General features: G+C 37.7%; 1 protein-coding gene across 1 annotated transcript in view; it reads right to left on the reverse strand.

Moving 5' to 3' along the window:
- Positions 1–25,997, reverse strand: part of coro2aa (coronin 2Aa) — a 106,998-nt gene extending 81,001 nt beyond the window's left edge. The window contains exon 1 of the mRNA XM_020917742.2: positions 25,720–25,997. Coding sequence (XP_020773401.1) covers positions 25,720–25,734 — 15 coding nt within the window. The 5' untranslated portion in view covers positions 25,735–25,997. The remainder of the gene's footprint in view (positions 1–25,719) is intronic.
- Positions 25,998–26,342: the final 345 nt, after the last annotated feature.

The raw sequence follows: 26,342 nt of genomic DNA on the forward strand, positions 1-26,342 counted from the left end.
AACATGGGTTCTTTTATGTTACAGTCAGGTTGAGTTTCCCATGGCCTCACTGTGACTCACTCTTTTCTACAGCCCCCAACATCTGTTTGAAACAACTGGCTGTGAGTGAAATCATGGCCATACCTGCTGCAGCGGAGACAGTCTGGGCCCCTGGAATCACCTCAAACAAGAACACAACGCACTTTGAACAATTTGTAAATTAAACTTCACTTTTATGTGCAACTCGCATAAAAAAGACGAAGGTTCACACATGTTTATGATTCACAACAGGAAAAAAAAGTATCGTTTGGAATGCAGTGATTAAATAAAGGCAGTAGGCATTGATTTAGATCCAAATATTTTAATCCTGAAAATATTCCAGTGTAAAAGGGGCTTATCTGCTGCTGTACATGTGACAGACAGTAGTAACAATCATTTTTACATCTGAATGGTTGCAACTGTCAAATCATTAAAGCTGCTGACAATCTTCAGTTTAAAGAGCATAAATTTCTTACATTATAATTAGGGCTGGGTATCATTAAGAAGTTGCCGATACGATACATACCTCAATACATAGGCCAAGATACAATATTGTTTTCGATACAGTGCACTTTCGACTCTACACGATATATTTCAAAACTATTCAACACAGTTCAGTAAAAAAACAAAAGCTTAATCATGGCTCTGATACTAAAACATGTTATATTTATATTATATTGTCATCAGTGAGCTACTGTGGCAAAATAATTTCCCTTGTGGATCAATAAAGTTTGTCTAAAAGTCTTTATTAATCCACTAAGTGAATATTAAAAACACCCATTTTACCCAAAACAGTGAAAATGTCAAGTGTATCGCATAAACAAGTGAACTTTCTCCACACAAGCAACAAAATTATTTACTAAAATATACCAAAAAATACTCTTGGAGATATATCGATACAGTAGCTCACGATATTGATACTGTATCATCAAATTAAATGTTACGATATATCGATATTTCAATATTTTTGCACACCCCTAATGCTGTTTCCTCATCAAAAACATTCTGCGAGTTGTGTTTAAACATTCTGCGAGTTGTGTTTTGTTTTATTCACACGTTTAACACACGAACCCTGAATATTTAGACTTCACTGTTGTCTCTCAAACAGAAAACACTGTGCTCCACCATGTGATGTCACGTGGTAATACAGGAAGTGCTCCACTGTGTTTCTAAACTCCATACACCTTCATTAGAATCAGTTGGATAATTTCAGTCCTGGAATTTTCTTTTCTCTTTTGCCCTGATGAAGGCCGAAACGCGTTGGAGTGATTTTAACTTTATCTGCCATGTGGTATTAAGGGCTTTTGATTGTTTTGTGCTTTTTGAGTGCCTCAGTTTTTTCCTACCTTGTATTTGAAACTGGTCCCTACACTGAGGAGCACCAAAGGGACAATTCTGCACATTTTTGTATATCCAAGTAGCACTCCTGCCCCCAAAACACAACTCCAGGTCTGTTTTTGAGGAGGTAACATTCTAACATGGCTACAAACTCACACAAGTCATTTTTGAATAATATAGGACCTTTAACATAATTCAATAAACCTTTCTCATAATTTGATTGACACAATAAAATAAAATTAAAATACAATTATAACAGCACCAGGAAGTGGCTATGAAAATTGACACCGATTCTCTGTTCACCTTTCACGTAGCACTCAAGTCCATTACAACCTTTAGAAAATCAATACTTTAAATTTCTCCTTAAAACGCAAACAAAAACTACAAATATGGCCGCCTTTCTTGCATGTTTTGGCAGGATTGGACTTGACTGTTTGAATACCTAATAATTTATCTGTAAATTTATATGTGTGTAGTATCTATGACATATTGGACTACAGACTGTCTTGGTTTTTGTCTATTTTTACCTCCGCCAAGGAGGTTATGTTTTTGCCGGCGTTTGTCTGTTTGTTTGTGTGTTTGTTTGTTTGTCTGTTAGCAACATAACTCAAAAAGTTATAGACCGATTTTGATGAAATTTTCAGGATTTGTTGGAAATGTGAAAAAGAAGAACTGATTTCATTTTGGGGGTGATCCGGAAGAAATCCTGGATTCTGGATCACTTTGAAATTTTAGTTAACATTGTGGTAAATGGGGCCAAAAATTTTGTTTCTCAATATCTCGGTTAATTATTGAACAAACCCCATGAAATTTGACTCAGGGATGGACAATCGGATCCTCTTTCATATTCCAAATTGAAAGATACGAGACAAATATTTATGGAAAACACAATTAATATGAGGGGGACTGTAGTCCTTGGCGGAGGTCTGCGCTCTCTGAGTGCTTTTCTAGTTGGTTTTGTTTTGAAAAATATAAAAATTGGACAAATAAAATTATGAAAAAAAAAACAATGAAAATATAGGCTTCGCTTCATATTTTTCAAACCATCTTCACACGTTGTCTTATTTCAGTGCTTAGATGCCCTAGATTTCTCCTCAGCCTCTATTCAACAGACAGAATTTTAAGCAGTTTCCATAAATAGAAAACGCAGTAGAGCCAAAAAACGAAGGCTCAAAATCAAAAATCACAATTTGAATGAAAACAATTGACAAATCACAAAAGCTGCAATTTCAGAAGAACCATAAATACCTCCACAAACAACTAAATCTCCGGTCTTATTCTGCATAAAAACTGCTAACTCTGTAGTTTCGATCTGTACAAATTTGTTTTGAAACCAATTCTGCTTTTTGAGTTCTGCTTTTCGTACTACGACTTTAAAGGTGCATTGTGTAACTTTTCTGGTAGAGGGTCCGTCAAATGCTTTTTTTCTTTATGGAGATGTTACTGCTTTGTTTGGAATGTTTCACAGTATAGTATAAAACTTTTCTGTCTTCATGGAGACCAAACCAGACCAAGTTACAGGTCAGATCGATGGAGAGGCAACACACTCACAGTCAGAATACATGTTTTTCAAGGTATTTTTTAAAAACAACCTTTAATTGAATGAATGTATCATCTTTATTCCGAACTCATGGTCCATTTTCTAAACGGACAAAGACAGTGACATTACAAAACAACAAACATTCATGTTTTTAAAAGACAACCACACCAGTGTCTCCACATATTGGACTGATCTCTTATTGCACTGAATCTCATATTTGTGAGTGACTTTATTATTTCATTGTCCGATTTGTTCAGCCTGTAAATAAAACTGTGTATTCAAGTTTTTAGTGGAGCTTGCAAAGTGTTCACTCGTTTAGTAACAAACATCTCCGTTGCACTCGTCTATCCTGGCCTCTTCAAAAGCACCCGCCAAGCCAGAACTAAACTTTGCCCTTAAACTGAGCTTTAAGAGCCCTGTAAAAAAACGCAGCTTTGACGCTCCCAAAATCGTGTTGTCTGAGATCAAGATTTTCGGTCCAAAACAATAGATCGTTCAGCCCTACTCCCATTATAAAGTTACATTTTGCTATTTTAACCAAATCCCTCAGCTCTACCAAGAATTGTTTAAGAAATGTATAATGGCTTTACAAAGAGGTAATGCACAAAATGATCCAGGCATTTTTAGCTCAGTTATAGTTCTAAAGCTCTGCAGGTCCATTGTGAGTTATAAATAGGACACAGTACGAGTGCAGCGGCTCCGAGGCAGGTCTCCACCTCTAGAGGCTGTCAATATTAATTAAGACACAAAAAAGGAAAGTCTAAGTAGCACAAGCTTCAAAGTGGAATATAACCTGTTAAACTAAGCATCTCATTCACGAAAACAGTTCACCTAATTATACTTAGGAAGGCACACATCAAGCTTTTTCAGTTCTGATACCAATATTGATATAGCTTATGGGTCCGGTCAAACGGTAACGGAGGGAAACAGGGGCAGATTTTTTACATTCAAATGTCTCTTATTCAGAAACTAGAGGGACTATTGAAATAAGTAAAGTATCAGAATGTAGGAAAGAGTTACACTCCAACAGGGTAAAGTTAAACCTGTGATATTCTTTCAAGTTGTTGACAAAAAATTTAAAAAACTCATGTCGGTAACAGAGGGAATGAAATATGCAGCACTTTTTGGGCAATAAATACAAACAGTGATAACTCTTGGTTCTCACTTACATATCCTTAACAAACTGGTTTGAATATTTGCTTCATATAGTTTTCTACCATATGGTACAAGATTAGGTTGAAAAACCTCTTACTTTTTGAGTAATGAGATTTTTTTATTAAGAAAGGTCATGGTAACGGAGGGAAAAGTAACGGAGGGAAAATTGTGCAAACAAGTAGAAGGTGCATGATTTTACATAAATTGTCAACTTTTTTCTTCTGAATACTTTAATATTACTTCAAAATGAAAGGAAACTATTTCTATCAAATATGTCAGTCCTTCCAAGCAAATTTTTATCATTTTAAATACATTTTTTTTGAAAAATCATGTACCTTCATCAACAGTTCAAAGATCAAATAACACAAGATATGATGAAATACATCCATTTATTTACATGATTTGCAGGTCTTTGAAATTTGGGAAATTATTTTTGTTCCATGTTTCATACATGGTCTGTTTAAAACGTATGGAACTTTAGAACCAAAAATGGTACAGAAAAAAGGTAAACAGTTTCATAAACTAGAGTACATATGCTATCTGTTGAATACATTTTTATATCAGATGCATTAACTTGAAATTTTGGACTTGCTGTATATACTTCTGCTTGACTGGGCCCTTATAGTATATTTCAAAATCCGATATAAACCAATACAAGTGTAGGGATTGAAAATTGTCTTTTTTTCTTGCAAAATACAAATCTTACTGTGTTATGTAGCTGTTCTTTATATTGCAAGTTAATACTGAACAGCTTCCTATGAATTAAAGTTCAAACATTATTAGACGTCCTGGGCCTATCAGTCAATACTCTCATTAGATCCAATTAAATGTCCAACCAGAATCTCGTTCAGGATCGGCGCATCCCTGGTAATTACTAAAATAACAAGGTGGACAATAAGTAATAATTAGACAAACATGAAAACCAGTCATGAGGAAATATGAGAGCCTGAGGATAAATACAAACCAGGGCCATATTAAAAGTGCATCGCTAAATTAGGATTATGAAGACCGTGTGATCCGCCGACCCATTTCACTCAACACGGTCTTAAGTGATGGTGTCAGCGCTCTGTGGATTCATTCATTAACGGTAGTAACTGTTGCCAAGGCGAGTTTCACTTTCAAAGCCGTGAGAGGATTAGCCGATCTTAAAATAGCCCCACGCTGCTTCTCCTCATAAACAAGAAACAGACGGATATACAGACAGGTGCAGTACTTCAGTCACTTCAGTCACAGGAGCAGAGTGCAGCACAGGGTCATGCAGCGCTGATTTATTTATTTTATTTACTCAATATTTTACCAGGTAAGTCAATTGAGAACATTGTCTTATTTGCAATGACGACCTGACCAAGATATAAAAGTGTTAAAAGCATGTGCAATGATCCTGTAAAATACTCTGAATCTAAATTTTTAAAGTCGACGGAGGTAAAAATTAACTAAGTTTTAAAGTCTGTTGAAGGTGTTTCCAGTCATTTACTGCAGAAACTGAAATGAGGAGCGGCCCAAAGCTGTACGGGCTTCAGGAACGGCCAGGGTCATGTATTTGTCGGCGCACAGTGTGTAGCTGGAGCTGTGAATGTGCAGTAGTGAGATGAGATAGGATGGGGTTTTACCAATAAAACATTTGTAAATGAACAATAATCAGTGGTTTTGTTTGCGGATGTGGAGAGAGGGACGCTTCAAGGAGTCAAGTGCGCAGTGATGGATCGTAAACGGTGCACTCAGTCAATCAGTGATGTCAAATTAAATGTTTAATGCAATTGCTTGTTTTATCTTATTTCTCAGTGGTGAATGGATTATATATGATCACTGATCGTTTTTACCATCTTCTGTAGTTTGTGGAACATTTTAACAATTTTATTTGCAAGTAACACCGCCGTAGAGCAGAGGGTCTCCAACCTGTAACTCAGAAGCTACTTCTAAATCTCCCCCTTCCACATAGCTCACCAAAGGATTTCTGAATTACAGTATACGTATTGTTCCGAATAAGTAAAATTTTTACTATTTAAATGCCTATTGTCACTGCACATGTATCATTTTGATGCCTAACATTCTAACACTAATAAATGGATAATGGTTTATGTTTTATTGGCTTCTGGCTGTACCTCATCTAAGGCTCTAAGGGTACGTTCAGAGCTCAGCCTAAAGTGACCCAAATCTGATTTTTTTGCCCCTATGTGACCTGTATCTGATCTTATAATGACAGTCTGAACGAAACAGATCTGATTTTTTCAAATGCGACCCAGGCCACTTGGATATGTGCTCCTAAAACTGATACATATCTGATCTTTTGACATGTGACTTCAGTATGACCGGCCAGGTCACATTCATCCCACCTACACGTCAGGATCAGAGTCTAGTCAATGGAGGGAACGCGAGGTTAGCGAGTTTATTAATATTTGATCTTTAATCCACTGTCGCTGGATTAAAGAGGCAATCAAAATACGGAAACGTGCCCTCGGGACTATAAACTGGGACGAGGGGTCTTTTTTACTCTCACACACCTGGGATACTGTCCTGGGGAAGTCGGACTGCAGATGGCGCTGTCGTCCCGCCTCCACCGGTAGGAAGACAGCACCAAAACCTGTTTAAATCAGCAGATCGAACACAGCAACATCACATGACCAATCTGAAGAAGACCACAGGGAGCAGTCAAAACTGTCAGGTATGAAAACAACCTCTTGGTGTGAAAAAAGAACCTAATAACATACTACTTTTATGATAAATTGCAATGGTTAAGTCTGCATTGTTTAGTCTATAAAATAACACTGGAAATTGAGATTGATCAATAGAAAAATATGATGCCGATGCCAATTTTTGTCTAAATTGACGCATCAAAGAACATAAAATACTGCACATGTTGATTGACACCATTTTAAACACAATTAACCAACAACAGGAAAGACTAAATAAACAACCTTTGTGCTCGTCAAGTCTTAGTTTACACAGAGTTTGATGCATAAAAACTGTTTGCATTGTACAAAAACAACATTAGCCATAATTAGTGTAATCCAGTCTGTATATTGATGTTGTACAGATCACATTATCTTTTACAGTGTCAGTGTGTTTAGCCAACAGATAAATCCATGTGGGCACTGATTCAAACCAACACTGAGTTAGACTTCTCAATCATCAGGGGGATCAGGGCTTTTTCTACGGCACAGATTTTTAATTAGGTCAACTATCGGAGCCAATACTGAGAGATCAATATAACGAACATAGAGACACTTCAGGACACTGTTGCTCGTCTCATCAATAAAAACAGAGTGACCGCTTTGAGCCTGGTCACAGTGAGATGTGTCAGGAGCAGGGCCGGGTGAGTTTGAGTGAAAATAAGGTTGAACAGAAAATGCAAAAGTAGCGTCGCATCTTCACTTTTTATTCCCCGTTTAGCCAACCGTTTTCAGGAGGAAATCTGCGTGCATACAGTGACGCAAAAGTGTGTGGAATTCGTTGTGATGTATGTGACGTAAACACGTACGCAACGTGAGCAGATCTGACCAGAGTTTTGCGTCTTGGGCAGTGTAGACGGGAACGCTACGGCGGAGCGTATTCAACTTTTCCACTCTGGAGGATGGTTTCAGAATTTTTTTGCATTTTTAAGCCCCAAAAACACCATCACCATCTAAACAAAGTCACTTCTGATAAAATATTTTGTCATTTTTACCTGTTTTTAAGCTTGTGTAAACAGGCGCTAAAATTGTAGATTTAAAAAAAATAAAAAAAATAAAAAGATCTTTGTGTGTACTTCAGTGAATTGGGTAACACTGTCAGCTGAACAGCCAAATTTCAATTCAACTTGATAAATACAATACAGATTCAGATAACACAATAATTTTCAAAACAAATAACAAAATAAAGGTGCACTATGTAACTTTTCTAGTACAAGTCCAGCACCTGGTTGTGTCCATGGAGATACGCTAGGGAGATTGTTTTTCCTGGAATGTAAAATCGGTATGGCATTTAACTTGCTTATTACACAGCAAATTTCGCTGATCTGTCCAAGATTTTAAAACTTATATCAGGTTATTCATCTTGTTTTCAGATTTATTATCTACTTACCAATTCTGGACTACTTAATTCTAGTCTAGAGGTAGTTTATTTTTACCACCTAGGGCCTCTGCTGAATTTCATTCCTCTCCAGCAACTAGGTCAGGAATCGGAAAACACTAGACGGTTTGGAAGAACCCCAGAAGTGCAAATTTGGGCACCAGCCAATCAGTGAAGAGCCATATATTCTCTGTTGACAACGATTCCTGAGATTGAGAATTTAAAACCAGAATAAAAAGAGAATGTTTGGTGAATTTCATCCATGGAAAGGACGTTATTGCCCGTCTTCCTATGGGATTTGGGAAAAGCTTAATATACCAGTTAGCCCCGTTAGCGGCGCATTACATACGTGACTTCCAAATAGCAGCGATTGGTTAAATGATAAAACGTATCCGCCTACCGTCGAGCGAATGAATCCTAATGCTGCGAGGCCAGACGGTTTCCACAAAATGAAACCGGCTGATGAATCAGGCTAGTTTATTTTAAGATAACTTGTGAAATTATCTAACATTAACATTAACATGGACAGATAACCTCACTACTTGTAAATCATTTTCTGATAGATTAAAATGTTTATATTTAAAATTTTTGCCAAGCTTTTTTGCAGTGTATGTAATTATAGGTGTTTTTTACAATCAAACTATACCTTGAAAAAAATATGTATTCTACTGTAAGCAGGCCCACCTCTCCTAAAATCGGACATATCGGCTTGGTGCTTGTCTCTATGGAAATAGATAAGTTTAATATCATACTGTCAAAAATTCTAGACCCTCCACTCAGAAAGTTACTCAGTGCAGCTTTAACATTAAATCGTAGTACTTTCTTTTATAATTACTATGTGGTTTTATATCTGTGTAATCCCTCAGTGGTCCAAGTAACTCTTCAGGTTCATTTCTATCCTGTGAATGTGACTCTTTTAATATCGATACCTGCTCAAATGAGTGTCTAGTTTCGATTAGTATCTTATTTGCGATACTTCTGGCAATCCTTATCCATACCGTGTGGATGCCGAGTGAATATGGACAGTTTGTTTTTCTGTTAATCCTTTGGGAGCGTGCCACGTGGGAGCCGATAATCCTCAAACACAGATGTCATGCCACAAACGTGAGATCGACTCAGTGATGTAACAGCAGAGACAGTCAACATATTTAAAACAGCCCATATTACACTATTTTCTGATCTATATTATATTTTTTCTTCATTATAAACATACTTGGAGTTGTGTTTTGTTTCATTCACACGTTTCACACACAAACCCTGCATATTTAGGCTGAGTTTCTCTCTTAAACAGAAAACACTCCACCTTGTGATGTCAAGTGGTAATACAGAAAGGGCTTTACTGTGTTTTTAAACTCTAAACACTTTCACTAGAATCATTTAGATGATTTCAGCCCTGGAACTGCCAATTTCTACAAAATAAAAGCTAAAAAGGGAGCTGCTAATGTGAAAAATACTGTTAATAGTTGAGACTTTTGACCTTTTTAGTCGTCTAATCCAGAGGTCACCAAACTTTTTTCTTTGGGGGCCACATTATCGCTCTCGACTGTGATGGGGTCTGGGTCGGGTCAGGGCCGTGTAACAGAATTCTTCGACTCTGACGACACAGATTATATTCTTTGAAAAACCGCCAAACTTTCTTTACATATCAGACCAACTGCACGTTCCTTACACTGAACAACAAAATAATCGGTCGTCCACTGTTCTTTGAAAACTCTGCACACTCAGTCATTTTGCTGTCTTTAACTGCACAACAGAACTCTGCAGCTGCGCTGACTGTCACTGTTTGATCTCGAGCTCGTCAGGTGATGAAAATTCAGTAGCAAATGCAAATACGTCATATAATTATTTAAATATAAATACTTCATATAAATATCTTTTTTAATTGAAAAAAATCAAAAAAATACAAGATGCAGACGTGTTATTATTTGGCAAAAACTGATAAAAAAAAAATAGGCCATGACACTTGAGGCTTGCCTCATAGAGCCAGTTCAAGTAGTGGGGGGCAGAGGGGGTGGGAGCAGGTCAAAGGGGTATGGAGGGTTGGAGTAGGCCCACAGGCCTTAGTTTGATTACCCCTGGTCTAATCGATCATCAGAGCATGTTTGAATGTTTGTCAATGAAGAATTTTAGTGGACTCATAGACTGTATATATAAATGGACACAGCTAACCAAAACAGAAGAGAGCATGGGGCTCCCTGGTCACCCTGCCTATGAGTGAACTACAGCCTTGGAGCAAACACGCTAAAGCTACAGTCTCCATACGTCTGTGCTTGACAATAACAGAGCTTCCTGTGGTCACGTGCGGCTTCTCCTGTTACATAAGAGCATTTAGGATTTCCATTGTCAGGACCAGTACACTGATAATCTGTTACATCCTTCAACAGATTTGTTTCTCCAGGTCTCGGAAATGGAATACTGTTTGGAATACTAGGTAGTTATGAAATGTTATTAGATTTCCATTTAAAAGCTCCTATATTAAGCAACAACATTATGACCTGGCTTAAAGCTCACCTCACCAAAAACAGCCCTGGAGTTGTGTTTTGTTTCATTCACACATGTTGTAGTAATCATTTTTTATTAGTCTGTCTATATTTCTAAAGCTCTACGTTTTACATTTAATTCAGTAGAAATTGGCAAGGTGTTTTCACCTTTTCACTAAGGTGTTTGAGAGAAGAACTCAGCCTAAATATGCAGGTTAAACGTGCGAATGAAACAAAACACAACTCCAAGTCTGTTTGTGATGACAAAAAAACACCATAACATGGATCAGAAAACAGCATGGACCCTATAAATGCAATTTTTAAAAAAATAAAAAATCACTCCAGAATACTACCACTTAAAGGTTGTATAGAGGATTTTCCAAGGAACGAGAAATCCAGCAACTGTTTGTCCTTTTTCAAATGTTGCGCATGCGTGAAACCACCCCCCCTCCCCTACATCTCCCTACGTAGAAACGCCTCCTGCTGCCTCCTCCTTACGCCAGAAACAGGTTTGTTTACAGCCGGTGCGCTGCACATGACTTGCAAACAACTAACTACAGTGTTGGTTAGGCAAGACGGAGAAGTGAGGAGTGGGGGGAGCGGGTGCGCAGACATTTCGTGCGCGCACAAGAAGTGAGGAGCGGGGAGAAGAGCGGAGCAGGGAGAGGAGAGAGGAGAGGGGAGCGGTGCGCGGAGATTCCGTGCCCGGAGAAGTGAGGAGCAGGGGGAAGAGCGGAACGGGCAGCGGGGAGAGGAGCAGGAAAGGGGTGCAGAGAAGGTTGCGCGGAGATTCAGTGCGAATGAACTAGCTACAACACGCAGCAGCAAGCGGACTCTTTCTTTGCCTTGAAAATTACGTTTTCAGACATAGGATATCGCTTTCGTGTCCTGAAAAACGTTTGTCTAGCTCTTGGAAATAAAGTACGTTTTCATAATAAGCAGAAGGTTGACCTGTCCAGGAGTAATTTGGCGACCAGTGCGTCAGTCTTTAGACCCTTCGCGTCTGCTTCAGTTGCGCCATCGCTGGAATGAATCTTCAAGAATCACCTTAGTTTGGCTTCGCTGCTTTTCCCCTTGTCTTCTTCTTTCAGCGACCTCAAAAACTGACTTTCTTTTGCGGCGAACTGCTCCTGGATTCTTGTCTGCCATTGCAACAAACTTTGTGCGAACTGCGAGGAAGATATAGGTCAAAAAAAGCCGCTAAGAACTGTTGCGTTGGTGGAGTAAACAGCGTCTGTGGACTGCGTGACAGGCGTACGTAAACCACGTACCGGCGGCGCGCAGGCAAGTCAGTTACGCTAGAAACGTAGGGAGTTTGATTGACAGCCTGTCAGCTAACAGATAACGAGGCAATGTCGTTATCTATTGGCAAATGTTTAGCCCCACCACGTCCAGAGTTGATGAATTTTTATTCTCTTTTTTTTGGTCATCATAATTACAAGGCTACTGCACCTCTATAATGCTATCATTGACAATTTGAAACAAAAAAAATCCTCCATACAACCTTTAAGAATACAAGGCTTGATGTGGTCTTCATATTATTGTTGATGCTAAAATTTTAAACTTGATTTCGATACTAAGGTCTAGACTCAATGCTCACTATTGATACCACAATGATAAACGCACAATTTAGACAATAGAATGTGATTTAGGTTCATGTACCATTTGTTCTTTTGAATTTCAATTAAGATCGAAAAACAATAAAATGGGAAAACAGTTTGTTATTATCTTGAGATAGTCTCCTCATTTCTATTTTACCACTTGACACTGGAATGAGACTGGCGTGATCTAGAACCATTCACAGTCTCTGCCTTTCTACAGCGCTCTTCAAGTTTGAAACCATTTATATTATAGTTCTGTGTTGTCAACTGAACAAAGTTTATCGCCTCGTTGCTTCCTGTTTCTCATCATGGAGTTCAACAATGACTTTCTAAGACGCAAATGTAAACGCGTCACTATAAAAAGAAAAGGACATGTTGGTCCACAAAATTGCAATTGTCTTTCTAGAGTGAATAAAATATCAAAACTGAAATAGACACTCCGACTGTTTCATTGATGTTAGTTGAAATAAACTCTAAATTAAATATTGGAAATAGAGGTCGAAATCTGTGTTTTTGTCTGACACTAAAATGGAATAATGAAATAACTGTTTTCCCATTTTATTGTTTTTCATTCTTAATTGAAATTCAAAAGAACAAATGTTACACAGACCGATTTACAAAATTAAATCATAATATTTTCTTTTATATTCCCATGTGGTTTTATATCTGTGTAATCCCTCAGTGTCAGTGGTCCATGGGCGTATACTAGTCTATATGCTCTTATACTTGCTACTTGTGAATGTGACTTTTTAGTTTCAATACTAGTTTTATCAATTAGATTTTCTATACTTTTGAGAATCCTAGTTCAAAGGAAACAGAAAAACACTAAAATTCCCTCTAATGCTTTGTCAGTCTTTCATTAATAGTGTTAATACAATAGATTTATCAATAGTTATAAAAATAGCAAATAAAACTTAGAAACTTTTGCATCAATCATCCCGTTCCTGTCTCTTCAAATACACAAGCATCAGTGTGATTTATTCAGTACAATGGAAAACAGTATTGTAAAAACATGCACAACACTTCACTAATAAAAATATCCTCCTACTTTGGCCAAGCAGCTGGAGTTTACAACAGTCACATTTTATACGAGTTTTTCTCATTACTTAGAGCTGATCTCATTCACACTTTTAGAACAACTTCACCTAATCCAACCTCTGTAAATACCCCACGAACTTCAGCGGGGAATTTACGACAACATGTTTGAATCTGTACATACGAAAAGAGGGTTATTAAGTCAAATCAGGATTTTTGTTTTGTTTGTTTGTTTTTTAGCTTTTGGAATATCCCGGATTAGAAACGTTAACAGTTATTAGAGGAACAGTGTAGAGCTGAGCTGATTTCCCATGCAGATCCAAAGTGCACTTATTCTAACAGCAAAAAAAAAATTAAAAAGTATTATCAAAAGGTACAAAAGTTAAAAATAGGCCATGTCTCTTAATTGGATGAGCTCATTTCAAATTAGAGGCAAGTACAGGTCATTTCAGTTCAATAATTAAAAGTGAGCCGTATCAAAAACAAGGCTGACAAATATTCAATCAGTGTTTTCATAATGTAAAAATACTTAAAAGAAAAAAAGCTAAAATGGGGAGATGCTCATGACAAATGACCCCGGTGCTGTGTGCTGCACCGCTGAATGCTACGCCAGTAGTTTTGCAAGCTTCCAGTGCCCTATGCAGTATGCACTGTGTGTAATGGGAGATACAGTACTGCTCCCACATGGCAATTCTCCATAAATATACAAAAACATGATACAAAACTGATGTGATGCGCAGTATTTTCGTTAGCGGGATGGACGTGTTGTGATAGTGCTCTGAGGGGGGAGCGACTTGGCATGGGGAGCAAACTTCTTTCTTCTCTTATACTCAGACTTATTCCTCACATTCCAAGCATCCTAGTTATTCACAGTGATAAGTCAACAGAAAGACAGTCAACTTTCAGAAGCCAGAGCAAAGCGTTGATGTCATCATAACTAGCATGCTAACAGCGCACCAGCCTTATTTTCTGATTTTGTGGTTGATAAAAATGCCTTACAAAGCCAAACTTTATTTTCTTATCTTATTCAGCTGCGCCCAGTTTTGCCCTAAATACCACTAAACCAAGCTTTCATTGTGGTGGATCTTCCGACTAATCGAAAATCCTGTTAATTTCAATGGCGAACAAAAATAGATACATTTTTTGTGTAAAATTAGCATGCTAACAACGCACCAGCCATATTTCCTGGTTTTGTGGATAATAAAAATGCTTTATAAACTTTATTTTACTATCGACCATATTCAGCCCTACCCTAAACATGACTAAACCACATTTTTACTGTGGTGGATCCTCCAGTTAATTGAGAATCCCATTAATTTTAATGGAGAATTTGGGAAAAGTCACCACAAAAATATATATAAAGTACGTTGATTTATGTCAAATGTCCACCAAATGTTCATATGCAGAAAATCAACACTTGGAATCTTTAAAACTGCAAGTCAGTATTGAACTCACTGCAGTTGAGATCAGCAGCCCCAAAACACAAAATAATACAACTCTTATGATGATTCCAGCGCCCACAGCAACTTCCGGAATAAGTGAATATGAAAAACAAAATCCTACAGCGTTTCCTTTATCAGTATCTGAGCAGTGATTAAGTACAAGGAGGAGAGGTCCTGCTGGGTTTGGGGGAGATGTTCGATGCTGCAGCCGAGAGGGAGCCACAGGGGACATGGTGAAGCCAGTGGAGCCGGATTAGTGCTCCCCAGGGTTTTGTTCTGGGGCTTATAGACATGTATGAGGCTTTTCTATTTTACCGCAACATCAGCTTCCTCACCGCTGGAACCAAGATCTCTCCACCGTGAAGAAGAAGAGGATGAAAACAAGACAAGAATAATTGTAGTGTTGTCAGGATATTAAAATTTCAAACTCTATTTCACTACTAAGAAATAGACTCAGTGCTTAATACAGATTCTGATACCACAATGATAATAAACACATGGTTTATTTAAGCAATAGAATGTGATTTTCAACATTAAAATGTGCATTGTGTAACTTGTTTTCTCTTATAACAAGCAATTAGTGTTTAAGGCAATTAAAAGGTAATTTAACCCAAGTACCTAAGCTTCACTAAAAATGACCCGTGAGAGCTCATTTTCAAAAATTCTGTTCAAAATGAAGGAAGTTAATAGTAATAGTAGATGTTTTTATTACTTTAAACTAATCAGAATATGTCAAAGTTTCTCTGGTAAAAATTTTCAACATCTAACTGTGCCCACATGGGGAAGAAGGGGCCAAAAGGTCACATTTGGTCTGTAACCATATTTGGGACTCTACACCATCCACATGAAAGCTCAGAAAAGTGTGAGATTGTGTCAGAAATGGTAATTCTCTCAAATATTCAGGTTCAGTAGTTAGTTTGTAAATATCTGCTTGGAGTCAATAGATCTTGGACATCAAAAATTGAAAAAAAAAATAAAAATTGAGCAGCAACCAAATTTGAAATTTTCATAACCCACAGCGCCTCCCTAATAAAGATACCCAATTTTATTCTACAGATTTAAAATCTATGACCCAAAATCTATCATAATACACATTTTCAGCTTCCTAGCTCTATTATTTATGAAGTTATGGTCTCTCAAACATGCTTATAAATTAAGGCTTTCGAAAAAGTGGGCATGGCCTCAAAATTTCAAAAGGCCATGGCTCAGGAACGACTCAAGGGATTGAACTAAAATGTGAGATTCTTTCCTTTGGTAATTTTAGAAATGTTTAGATTTTTTTTTTAGCCATATCTGAGATGGCTCCTAGGGGAGAACTTTTTTATATGGATGGGCCCACCTGTAATTGAATAAACGTAAGGTGGAGCTGTTTAATGTCATACTGTGGAACATTTCAGGCAGCGCAACATGAGACATCTGTGTTCTTGTACTTCTGATACAGTTTAAAATCATTCTAAAGCTATTCAGGAGAGGTTCATTTCAATCCTGTGAGTGTGACTTTTCAGTATCGATACCTGCTCAAACGAGTATCTTGTTTCAATACCACTTTTAGTATTGATTAGTATCTGATATTTTTTACAACCCAAATGTAAAGAAGAGAAGCACACGAACGCTCTGACCTTTGGTGTTGGGAATCATTGTATCATTATTGACAAGTATTGATAGAAGAGTAAGTCAAAGTCCGATCTGTGCTGAGTGAATCAATACTGGATCAATAACAAAGTGTACACACAAGCACGGTCACCACTGGTTGCATAATTAAAGTAGATTTAATCAGTTACTATGGTTACAGCTACACTCAGCCCTTCTCAACATCTATGGGCCGACACAAAGAAAGACAACACAACCTACAAACTTATACTAAATACCTTGAGTTAAAGAGGGTTTTTTGAGCTTTCTACCAAGTTATAATGTCGTTCTGTCATCAAAAACATGCCTGAAGACATTTTAGATGTCGTCCATGCATGTTTGAGTAATTTAGCGATCTCTCTTAGGCCCTATTCAAACGCTCTTTAAGTTTAGCTGTAAGATTTTGTGCAACACTGCCATGCTCCTACACGACAATTCTCCATAAATATACAAAAACATGACACAAACCTGATGCAATGTGCGGTAGTTTCATTAGTGGGAGGGACACTGATTGTGTTGTGATTGCGCTATGAAGGGGGGGTGACTTAATGCAGAGAGCAAAGGGAGTGAAACCTATAAAACAATAATAATAGTAATATATTGTTTTCGGCAATTATAGCATTTTTAAAACAATAAAAGGAAACATAGTGATCTAAATATGTTATGTGTTAGCCGTTAATACCCCATAGAAGTAAATACTTCCTTTTTAAACAAGTAAAATCATAAAATAAAAAACTTGCTGGTATCAAATGATCTTCTAAATACAGTGGATTCATGAATTAAGATTTCTATTTAGGCAACATTTATGTCAGATATAAGTTACAAATAGTATTGGGACAGAGGAAAACAAACACCATCGCTGGATTAAAGAGGTAATAGAAATACGGAAACGTGCCCAGGGGACAATAAACCGAGACGAGGGGGCTTTTTTACTCTCACACAGCTGGGATACTGTCCTGAGGAAGTCGAACTGCAGATGGCGCTGTCGTCCTGCCTCCACCGGTAGGAAGACAGCGCCAAAACCTGTGCAGAAAGAACAAAAATGTGGCTGTTTGCTGCAGGTGTTCCAATCAGTAGGAGCAGGTAGAGGGTGCTCTTAGAAAAAACACAATGGGCTCCAGGCACTCCAAAAAAAGTACAAAAAGTTTTTTTTTAAATCACACGAGGAAAAATATAGTTAAAAGGCCTTTATTTGAATGGCCAAAGCCAACATGTTTCGACCTTAACTGGTCTTCATTAGGGCTTAATGGAGCGCCAAAACCTGTTTAAATCAGCTGACCAGACACGTCACAGTAACATCACGTGAGCACTCCGACGAAGACTGCAGGGAGCAGTCGAAACTGTCAGGTATGAAAACAAACTCTTGGTCTGAAAAAAGAACCTACTAACATAAATTATCGGAAGACCAAATGAACCTCATTAAGGAAGATAGCCCAAACTAACATAACATATATAAAATGTTTAACGGTGCACTATGTAACTTTTTTAGTTGGTGCTCCATCAACTGCTTGTTTTAGCGATGTAACAATAACCAAAATATGGTGACATCGTAATGTCAAAGTTCTCACAATAATATCGTGGACCATCACAATATATCAAATTACAAGTCTCTTTGCTTAAATTAAGAGTTATGGTGCAGCAGTAGCTAAAAAAAAGACAGAACTACGCAGACCATGATCCTTTGCTCCATTTCAGTGTAGACTATATGAAGAAATAACAGTTCTAAGCACTTTTAAGGCTTAGTTCTCTGGACTAAGTCTTGTCAAGGCATTTTAAGGAAAAAGTAGCAGGTTTTTTAGCCCCCACAAAATATCGTGATAAATATCATACCGTGAGATGTAAATCGTGAAAATATCGTACAGAGAGATTTGGATATTGTTACATGTCTAATCGTGAACCTCCCCACCATATCGGGAGCCTTCCCACGATATCAGAATAAATATTGTACCCTGAGGTTCATACCGTGACAATATCGTATCGTGAGACTTGGATATCGTTACACCCCTATCTTGTTTCTATGGATATGTCATCACTCTGCCTAAAATATTCCACAGTATGACATTAAACAGCTCTACTTGACATTTATTCATTTACAAGTGGTTTTATTGCTCAAATATACCTAGAAAATCAGGCATTCTGACTGTGAGTGGGTTCACCTCTCCACAGATCTGACCTGTAACTTGGTCTGGTTTGGTCTCCATGAAGATAAGAGTTGAGTTTTACATGTGGGCATACTAAAAATATAATGTACATTTCGTTGTTGCCGTTTGTAGTAATCTACAGGACACTAAAAGACACACCACAAAATTTTACAAGAGTTGGCTGACAGCGATGGTGCCATGGAGACAGTTTAATATTTTAATCAAAGTCTAATATTTCCTCATCTCAACTATAATAAAAAACACTTTCCCCTGGCTACAAGTCTATTTATATCTGAGTTTTGCCTCGGTGTGTATTGGGGCTGCTCACTCATTAGTCTAACGCCGTGTTTGGCCAGACACCTCTCGCTGAAATGGCCCCATAAGTCCCTCTTTCTGTCACACTGTGGTGCTTAAACTCACACGAGCGTCTTCAAATACTGCCAACGAAAGCAGGTCAAAGGAGCCACGCTGGGATGGGCCTGTAAAAACTTAACACAAGCTCTGAAATCATCAATGTCAATGTCACTTAAACAATCACTATTTTTAAATCGTTATTAAATTACCATATTTTCTGCACTATAGGTGCTCTGGATTATAAGGCGCACTGTCATTGAATGGTCTATTTTCGAACTTTTTCCAAAAATAAACCGCACCGAACTATAAGGCGCATTAAATGAAACACAACATAAGTCAGTCAACTCATAATTGTTCAAACAGTTGTGCGATTACGGCGTCCAGCACGCCCACATCCCTCTCGTCATTATCCGAGTCAGTGTGGTTACTGTTCCCTGGCAGTTCAGTGATGATTCTGGTCTTGGTGAAAGCTCGGACCACAGTTGATACTGATCCTTAGCCCAGGCGTCCATGATCCATTGGCAGATCGTGGCGTAAGTCGCTCGGCGCTGTCTCCCTGTCTTGGTGAATGTGTGTTCTCCTTCTCTCATCCACTGCTCCCACGCAGCTCACACTTTCACTTTGTAACAGTCTTGAGTTTAAAGTCGGCGTCGTAAGTGTGTCTCTTGACAGGTGCATTTTGATATTAAAAGGAATCACAGTGTGTATTACTCTGCGATGCTCCTGACTACGGTTGCCATAATGCTGCAAGTGGTGCGGCTTTGTAGTTTACTAAAGTCATACTAAGACACCCCAATAAATTCATATATAAGGCGCTCTGGATTATAAGGTGTGCAGTCGTTTTTGGATGAAATTAAAGGCTTTTAAGTGCACCCTATAGTGCAGAAAATACGGTAAGTTCAGTTGTTATTAGGGGTGGGCAAAAATGTTGAAATATCGATATATCGGATCATTTAATTTGATGATACAGAATCGATATCGTGGGCTTCTGAGTTTCCCTCCTCTGAACAAGCAACAAAACTGTAGCACTGTAACAAAATAATTTTGTAAAATATACCAAAAAATACTCTTGGTGATATATCGATACAGCAGAGCTGCACGATTATGGAAAAAATCATTATCACAATTATTTTGGTCAATATTGAAATCACGATTATTCAAAAGATTATATTTTAGCTATATGATGACTTTATTCAGCATTTCTCTCTATCAAAAAGCACTTTGTTACTGATAATTTACACAAAACTATCAAATTTAAAATAAATATAGGCTACAAATATGAACCTTAGAGCAGTTTTGTGATATATAAAACAAAAAATGAATAAAATATACTTTGAGCATGAAATAAGGCAGCTTTTCTACAATCTCTATATTTAAAAATAAATAAATAAATGTACTTCTTTATATAAAAAAAATCCCAAAATAAACTTTGTTAAGCTATAAATTGTTTCAACTTGATTATATGAGTTTTGACACACAAATCAAAATCAAAATTCGATTAATTGCACAGTCCATGATATCGATAGTGTATCATGACATTAAACAATACAATACATCAATATTTCAATATTTTTGTACACTCTGACCAGTAGTGCAAAGAAAATGTACACAAGACAAATACTGACCCCCAAAAAATACTATTCCAGCTTTCAAATACTGACATAAGAAAAGTCAATATAGTAATTATCGTGACAGGTCAATTTACGGTCAAAGTAGAGCCCTATTATCACATGGACATTGGTGGCCTTGTATCCACGTGGAGACATCACTGTAGTAAACAAACGAACACGCTGGGCACACGCTCTCTGTTTTCCCCTAAAGCTTCACATGTGGTTGGCATTAACGTTAGCCTCGGGTCATTAAACCTGAACTGCTTTTTTCTATTGTCTGAAGTGTGTTTATGTCGGGACAAAAGTAGGGGACAAACAATGGAGGCCAACCATCTGGAGCTGGTGGTAACGCACAAAGCAAACACTCAGTACTGAATTAAAAAAAAAAAAAACAGGGCAGGTACTGAGAGGCTGGACAGCTCCACGACACAGATGGTTCAAATTTAAAAAGGTGTATTGTGTAACTTTTCTTTTGGAGGGTCTGTTAAATACTTTTCCCCACTGAGATGTTATTGCTTTGCCTGGAATGTTTCACAGACAAATTCTATCTTCATCGAGACTAAACCAAGCTGAGTTACAGGCAGTGTTGGGGAGTAACAGATTACATGTACCAGAGTTACGTAATCAGAGTACAAATTATGAGTAACTGTATTCAGTTACAGTTACTGTTTCAGTGAGTGGTAATTAGATTACAGTTACTTTGTTGAAATAAATGGATTACACTGTGGTATTTTGGACTATATCCCTTTTTTTTTCTTTGCAATTCCACTCATTGCCGGACACTAAATCACACTAAATCTTAAACCAGGACTAAACCAGGACTAAAACCAGGACTAAACCAGGTCTAAACTAGATCTAAACCAGGTCTAAAACCAGGTCTAAACTAGATCTAAACCAGGTCTAAACTAGATCTAAACCAGGACTAAAACCAGGTCTAAACTAGATCTAAACCAGGTCTAAACCAGGACTAAACAAGGACTAAAACCAAGTCTAAACCAGGATGAAACCAGGACTAAAACCAGGTCTAAACTAGATCTAAACCAGGTCTAAAACCAGGTCTAAAACCAGGACTAAACCAGGTCTAAACTAGATCTAAACCAGGTCTAAACTAGATCTAAACCAGGTCTAAACTAGATCTAAACCAGGACTAAAACCAAGTCTAAACCAGGACTAAAACCAGGTCTAAACTAGATCTAAACCAGGTCTAAAACCAGGTCTAAACCAGGACTAAACCAGGTCTAAACTAGATCTAAACCAGGTCTAAAACCAGGTCTAAACTAGATCTAAACCAGGTCTAAACTAGATCTAAACCAGGTCTAAACTAGGTCTAAAACCAGGTCTAAACTAGATCTAAACCAGCTCTAAACTAGATCTAAACCAGTTCTAAAACCAGGTCTAAACCAGGACTAAAACCAAGTCTAAACCAGGACTTAACCAGGTCTAAAACCAGGTCTAAACTAGATCTAAACCAGGTATAAAACCAGGTCTAAACTAGATCTAAACCAGGACTAAACCAGGTCTAAAACAGGATTTAACAGGACGAAACCATGCCATGTGGACTGTGTCTCTTCTTCTATCAATAATACTTTTAATTTGGTTCAGTAAAGTCTGGTTTTTTTTATTGTCTTTTATCAGACAAAACATCTTATGTTACAATATCCTGGTCTTTGCTTCTCTACAGCAAATCAAGTAATCCAAAGTATTCAGATTACATTACTCATTTTAAGTAATTTAATGGATTCCGTTACAAACTACATTTTGGGATATGTAATCTGTAATCTGTAGGGGAATACATTTTAAAATTAACCTTCCCAACATTGGTTACAGGTCAGATCTGTGGAGAGGAAACTCAACTCACAGTCAGAATGTCTGTTTTTCTAGGTATTTATGAGCTATAAAACCAACTGTAATTGAATAACTGTAATGTAGAGCTGTTTAATTTTACTGTGGAACATTCCAGGCAGAGCAACGACACATCCACAGAAACAAGAAGTTGATGGACTCCCAACCAAAAAGTTACACAATGAACTTTTATAACAGAAAAGTACTGAAAATCAGATAATAGTCAATAGGGCTGTGCAAATATATTGATTTTTTTTTTTTTTTTCCATGTACTTATTTTGGGCAAGTAAAGATTTACATTCTTATACAATGGAACATATAACCTAAGTAAAATCATAATAGAAATGAAAATAACCATAAAAAACAAAAAAAATGCCCAAAAAGGAGTGGGAAGAGGAAAACTTATTTAATCCTACCCCCACTCTTTATAATCTAGCACAATGAACCATCTTTTGCATTTTTCAGACACTTGAATTAAACTATATGAACTATTTACAAATTTTTCGATATATCGTATAGTTTAATGTCATGATACAGTATCAATATCGAGGCTGCTGTATCAATATATCACCAAGAGTATTTTTTTTGTATATTTTACTCAATTATTTTGTTACCGTGCTACAGTTTTGTTGCTTATTTAGAGGAAGGAAACTCGTTTACGCAACAAATTTGACATTTTCACTGTTTTGATGATGAAAATGTTTCTGTTTCATATGAACTTTGCGCAAGAAGTGGTTTAACAAAGACTTTTAGCATCACAGCCATGATTTAACCTTTACTTTTATTGAACTGTATAGAATTGATTTGATATATATCGTAACTAGGGATGTAACAATAACCGATAATACCATGATATCGTATCGTCAAAGTTCTCACAATAATATCATGGACCATCACAATGTATCGAATTGCAAGTCTCTTTGCTTAAATTAAGAGTTATAAAGCAGCAGTAGCTAAAAAAAGACAGAGGGAACTACATAGACCATGATCCTTTGCTCCATTTCAGTGCAGACTACAAGAAAAAATAACAGTTCTAAGCACTTTTAAGTTTTAGCTTTGGATTAAGTTTTGTCAAGGGATTTTAAGAGGAAAATGTAGCATATTATCCTCCACAAAATATCGCAATAAATATCGTACCGTGAGATGTACATCATGAAAATATCGTACAGAGAGATTTGGATATTGTTACATCTCTTATCGTGAGCCTCCACTTATATCGTGAGCTTTCCTACGATATTGCAATAAATATCGTACCGTGAGGTTCATACCGTGACAATATCGTATCGTGAGACTCGAATATCGTTACACCCCTAATTGAAAGTGCACTGTATCGAGGTATGTATCGTATCCGCAACCTTCTTAATGACACCCAGCTCTTCTAATCAATGCTTAAACTATTATCGAATCTACAGTACCTAGATACTCATTTGAGCAGGTATCGATACTGAAAAAGTCACATTCACAAGACAGAAATGAACCTTTCCTCAATAGTTTTAGAATAATCTTCAGCTTTATCAGAAAAAGTATAAGAGCACAGAGACTAGTCTAGGTCCATGGACACAGATATAAGACCACATGGGAATAGAGAAGAAAGTACTACGATTTAACGTTGAAAATTACACTCTCTACGTCTAAAGAATGAGCACCAGAATCTGTGTTGAGCATCGAGTTTGAAATTTTAGTATCGTGACAACAGTAAAACAGAAATCAGGTTGTTATAGTTTTAATATTGTGCTGGTCTGAAGCCAGAGAAGGGGAAGTGCACTGACCTGATTTTAACTTATGTCATGTCAGGCCCGGGGCAGTAAAGAGATACTAAAGATTACCATAATGTGGAGGGGGGCAGTCTCAAAAGCGGAAAAAAGCCTATTTTAAAAAGGCCCGGATTACGATATTTTCTGATCTACAGTATGTTATAATGTTGTTTCCTCATCACAAACAGACCTGGAGTTGTGTTTTGTTTCATTCACACAAGTTTAACACACAAATCCTGCGTATTTAGGCTAAAGCTGAAAACACTCTGTTCCACTGTGTTTTTAAAATCCATACACCTTCACTTGGATTTTTCAGATGATTTCAGTCCTGGAGTTGCCAATCTGTACTCAACTAAAGGTAAAAGTGTAAATGTTAACTTGAAAACTACCACTGCATGACATCACAAGGTGGACATAATTCTACATTTCCAAAGCTCAAAATGCTCTTTTCCACCTTGTGATGTCATGAAGCGATAGTTTTTAAGCTACCTTTTACTTTTTTTTCAGTAGAGATTGACAATTCCAGGCATGAAATTATCCAAATGATTCAAGTGGAGATATATACAAGAAAACGTTTTTTGTTTACATCTGGCTTTTCTGCACGTGCGCAGTGGCTTTTAGGCAAAAAGTCAGTGGGGCCGCTCGTTTGTGTTGACATTTGCGTTGCGTATGTCTGTCATGAGATAACTCATTGTATTTTGAAGAAGGTTTTGCATTTAATTGTTCTGACTTGACTTCATCATCTTTCTCCAAGTCACTGAATGTTGAGGATCAAAAACGTTATTATGAAAAGTTAAAACTTGCCAATAACTTTTGACGATGTTTGACGTTGTACTCTTGTATGACGATTGTTGACGTTGTACTCTTGTATGACGATTGTTGACGTTGTACTCTTGTATGACGATTGTTGACGTTGTACGATTGTTGACGTTGTACGTTGTTGTACGTTGTACTTGTATGACGATTGTTGACGTTGTACGTATTTGTTGACGTTGTTGACTTGTATGACCGATAAATTTGCTTGATGTTGAACGTATTTGTTGTTGTACGACGATTGTTGATGCTGTACGGCGATAACTTGACAATGTTGATGTTGTACAGTTGTACTGTTGTATGACGATTGTTGATGTTGTACACTAAGTGTTGACAATGTTTATGTTGTACTGTTGACACTGATGCTTTTTGCCTACCAAAATGGCTGCCGCCCCGGACGTGACGTCACCACGTTTTCTCGTATGGAGTTTAAAAACACAGTGGAGCACTTCCTGTATTACACATGACATCACAAAGTGGAACAGAGTGTTTGAGGGAAGGACTCCACCTAAATATGCAGGATTTGTGCGATAAAAATGTGTGAATGAAACAAAACTCAACTTTACGTATGTTTGTGATGAAGAAACAACATAATAACACGCAGTAGATCAGAAAATTGCGTAATATCTTTAAGTCTTTAACACTTTTTTACACTCTTCCACACACTTGTTGCAAAGATGCTCCAACTCAAGCTGAAAGAAAAGTTGAACCGGACCGGACCAGAGAGCGGTGCCATCGTGCCCTGTCCCCGGCCGCCGTGCGCACAAGGGCGGCCACATGTTCCAACCCACGCCGCTAAACGCAACACCCACCACTAACGATGCAGCGGGGGAAAAACGCCTCAAACCCGTCTGAACATCGCGTCAACAATAAAAAATACGGTTAAGAAAGAAGCAAAAGACACGTGTGAGTGGTCGTACCTTTGTGACGGTCATATGGGGCGAGTTTGTGCAGGTGCGTCTTCAGTTTCACCGAGGAGGAGTGGACCTGATGGGGGTCGGCGGCGCGGGCTGCACGGCTGAAGTTAGGACAACCAAAGAGGCATGTTTTGGCAAAGTCCCGCTGATGTCCGAGTTCACTAAGACGAAGAAAATAAAGTAGATTTCTTCAAGAACCGGCCTCTTGCAGCAGCAGCAGCGGCGGCGGGGGAAGCAGAAGGGAGGACCCGCGGAGGAAAGCAGCACGCAGCCGGGGAAGAAGGGCGGGCAGGCGGGGGAGGATGAGGAGAGATGGAGCAGGATGCGACGAAGAGGACAGGGCGGGGCCAGACTGTCCTACAAACACGTCCCAGACAGGTTAGAGACCACAGCAAAATGACAAAATAACACGCAAATACACAAATAGGCTTATCTTTTTTTAGTTTATGTTGATTTAATGCTGATTTAAAGGTTTTATATTACACAAAAATGACTCTTCGTGAGCTTTAAGTCAGGTTATAATGTTGTTACAAGGGGTGTAACGATATCCAAGTCTCACGATACGATATCGTCACGGTATGAACCTCATGATACGATATTTATTGCGATATTGTGGGAAAGCTCAC

This window comes from Boleophthalmus pectinirostris, unplaced genomic scaffold (genome assembly GCF_026225935.1).
Source record: "Boleophthalmus pectinirostris isolate CB_2022bp ecotype Guang Dong unplaced genomic scaffold, ASM2622593v1 HiC_scaffold_22, whole genome shotgun sequence".
NCBI classification, from domain to species: Eukaryota; Metazoa; Chordata; class Actinopteri; order Gobiiformes; family Gobiidae; genus Boleophthalmus; species Boleophthalmus pectinirostris.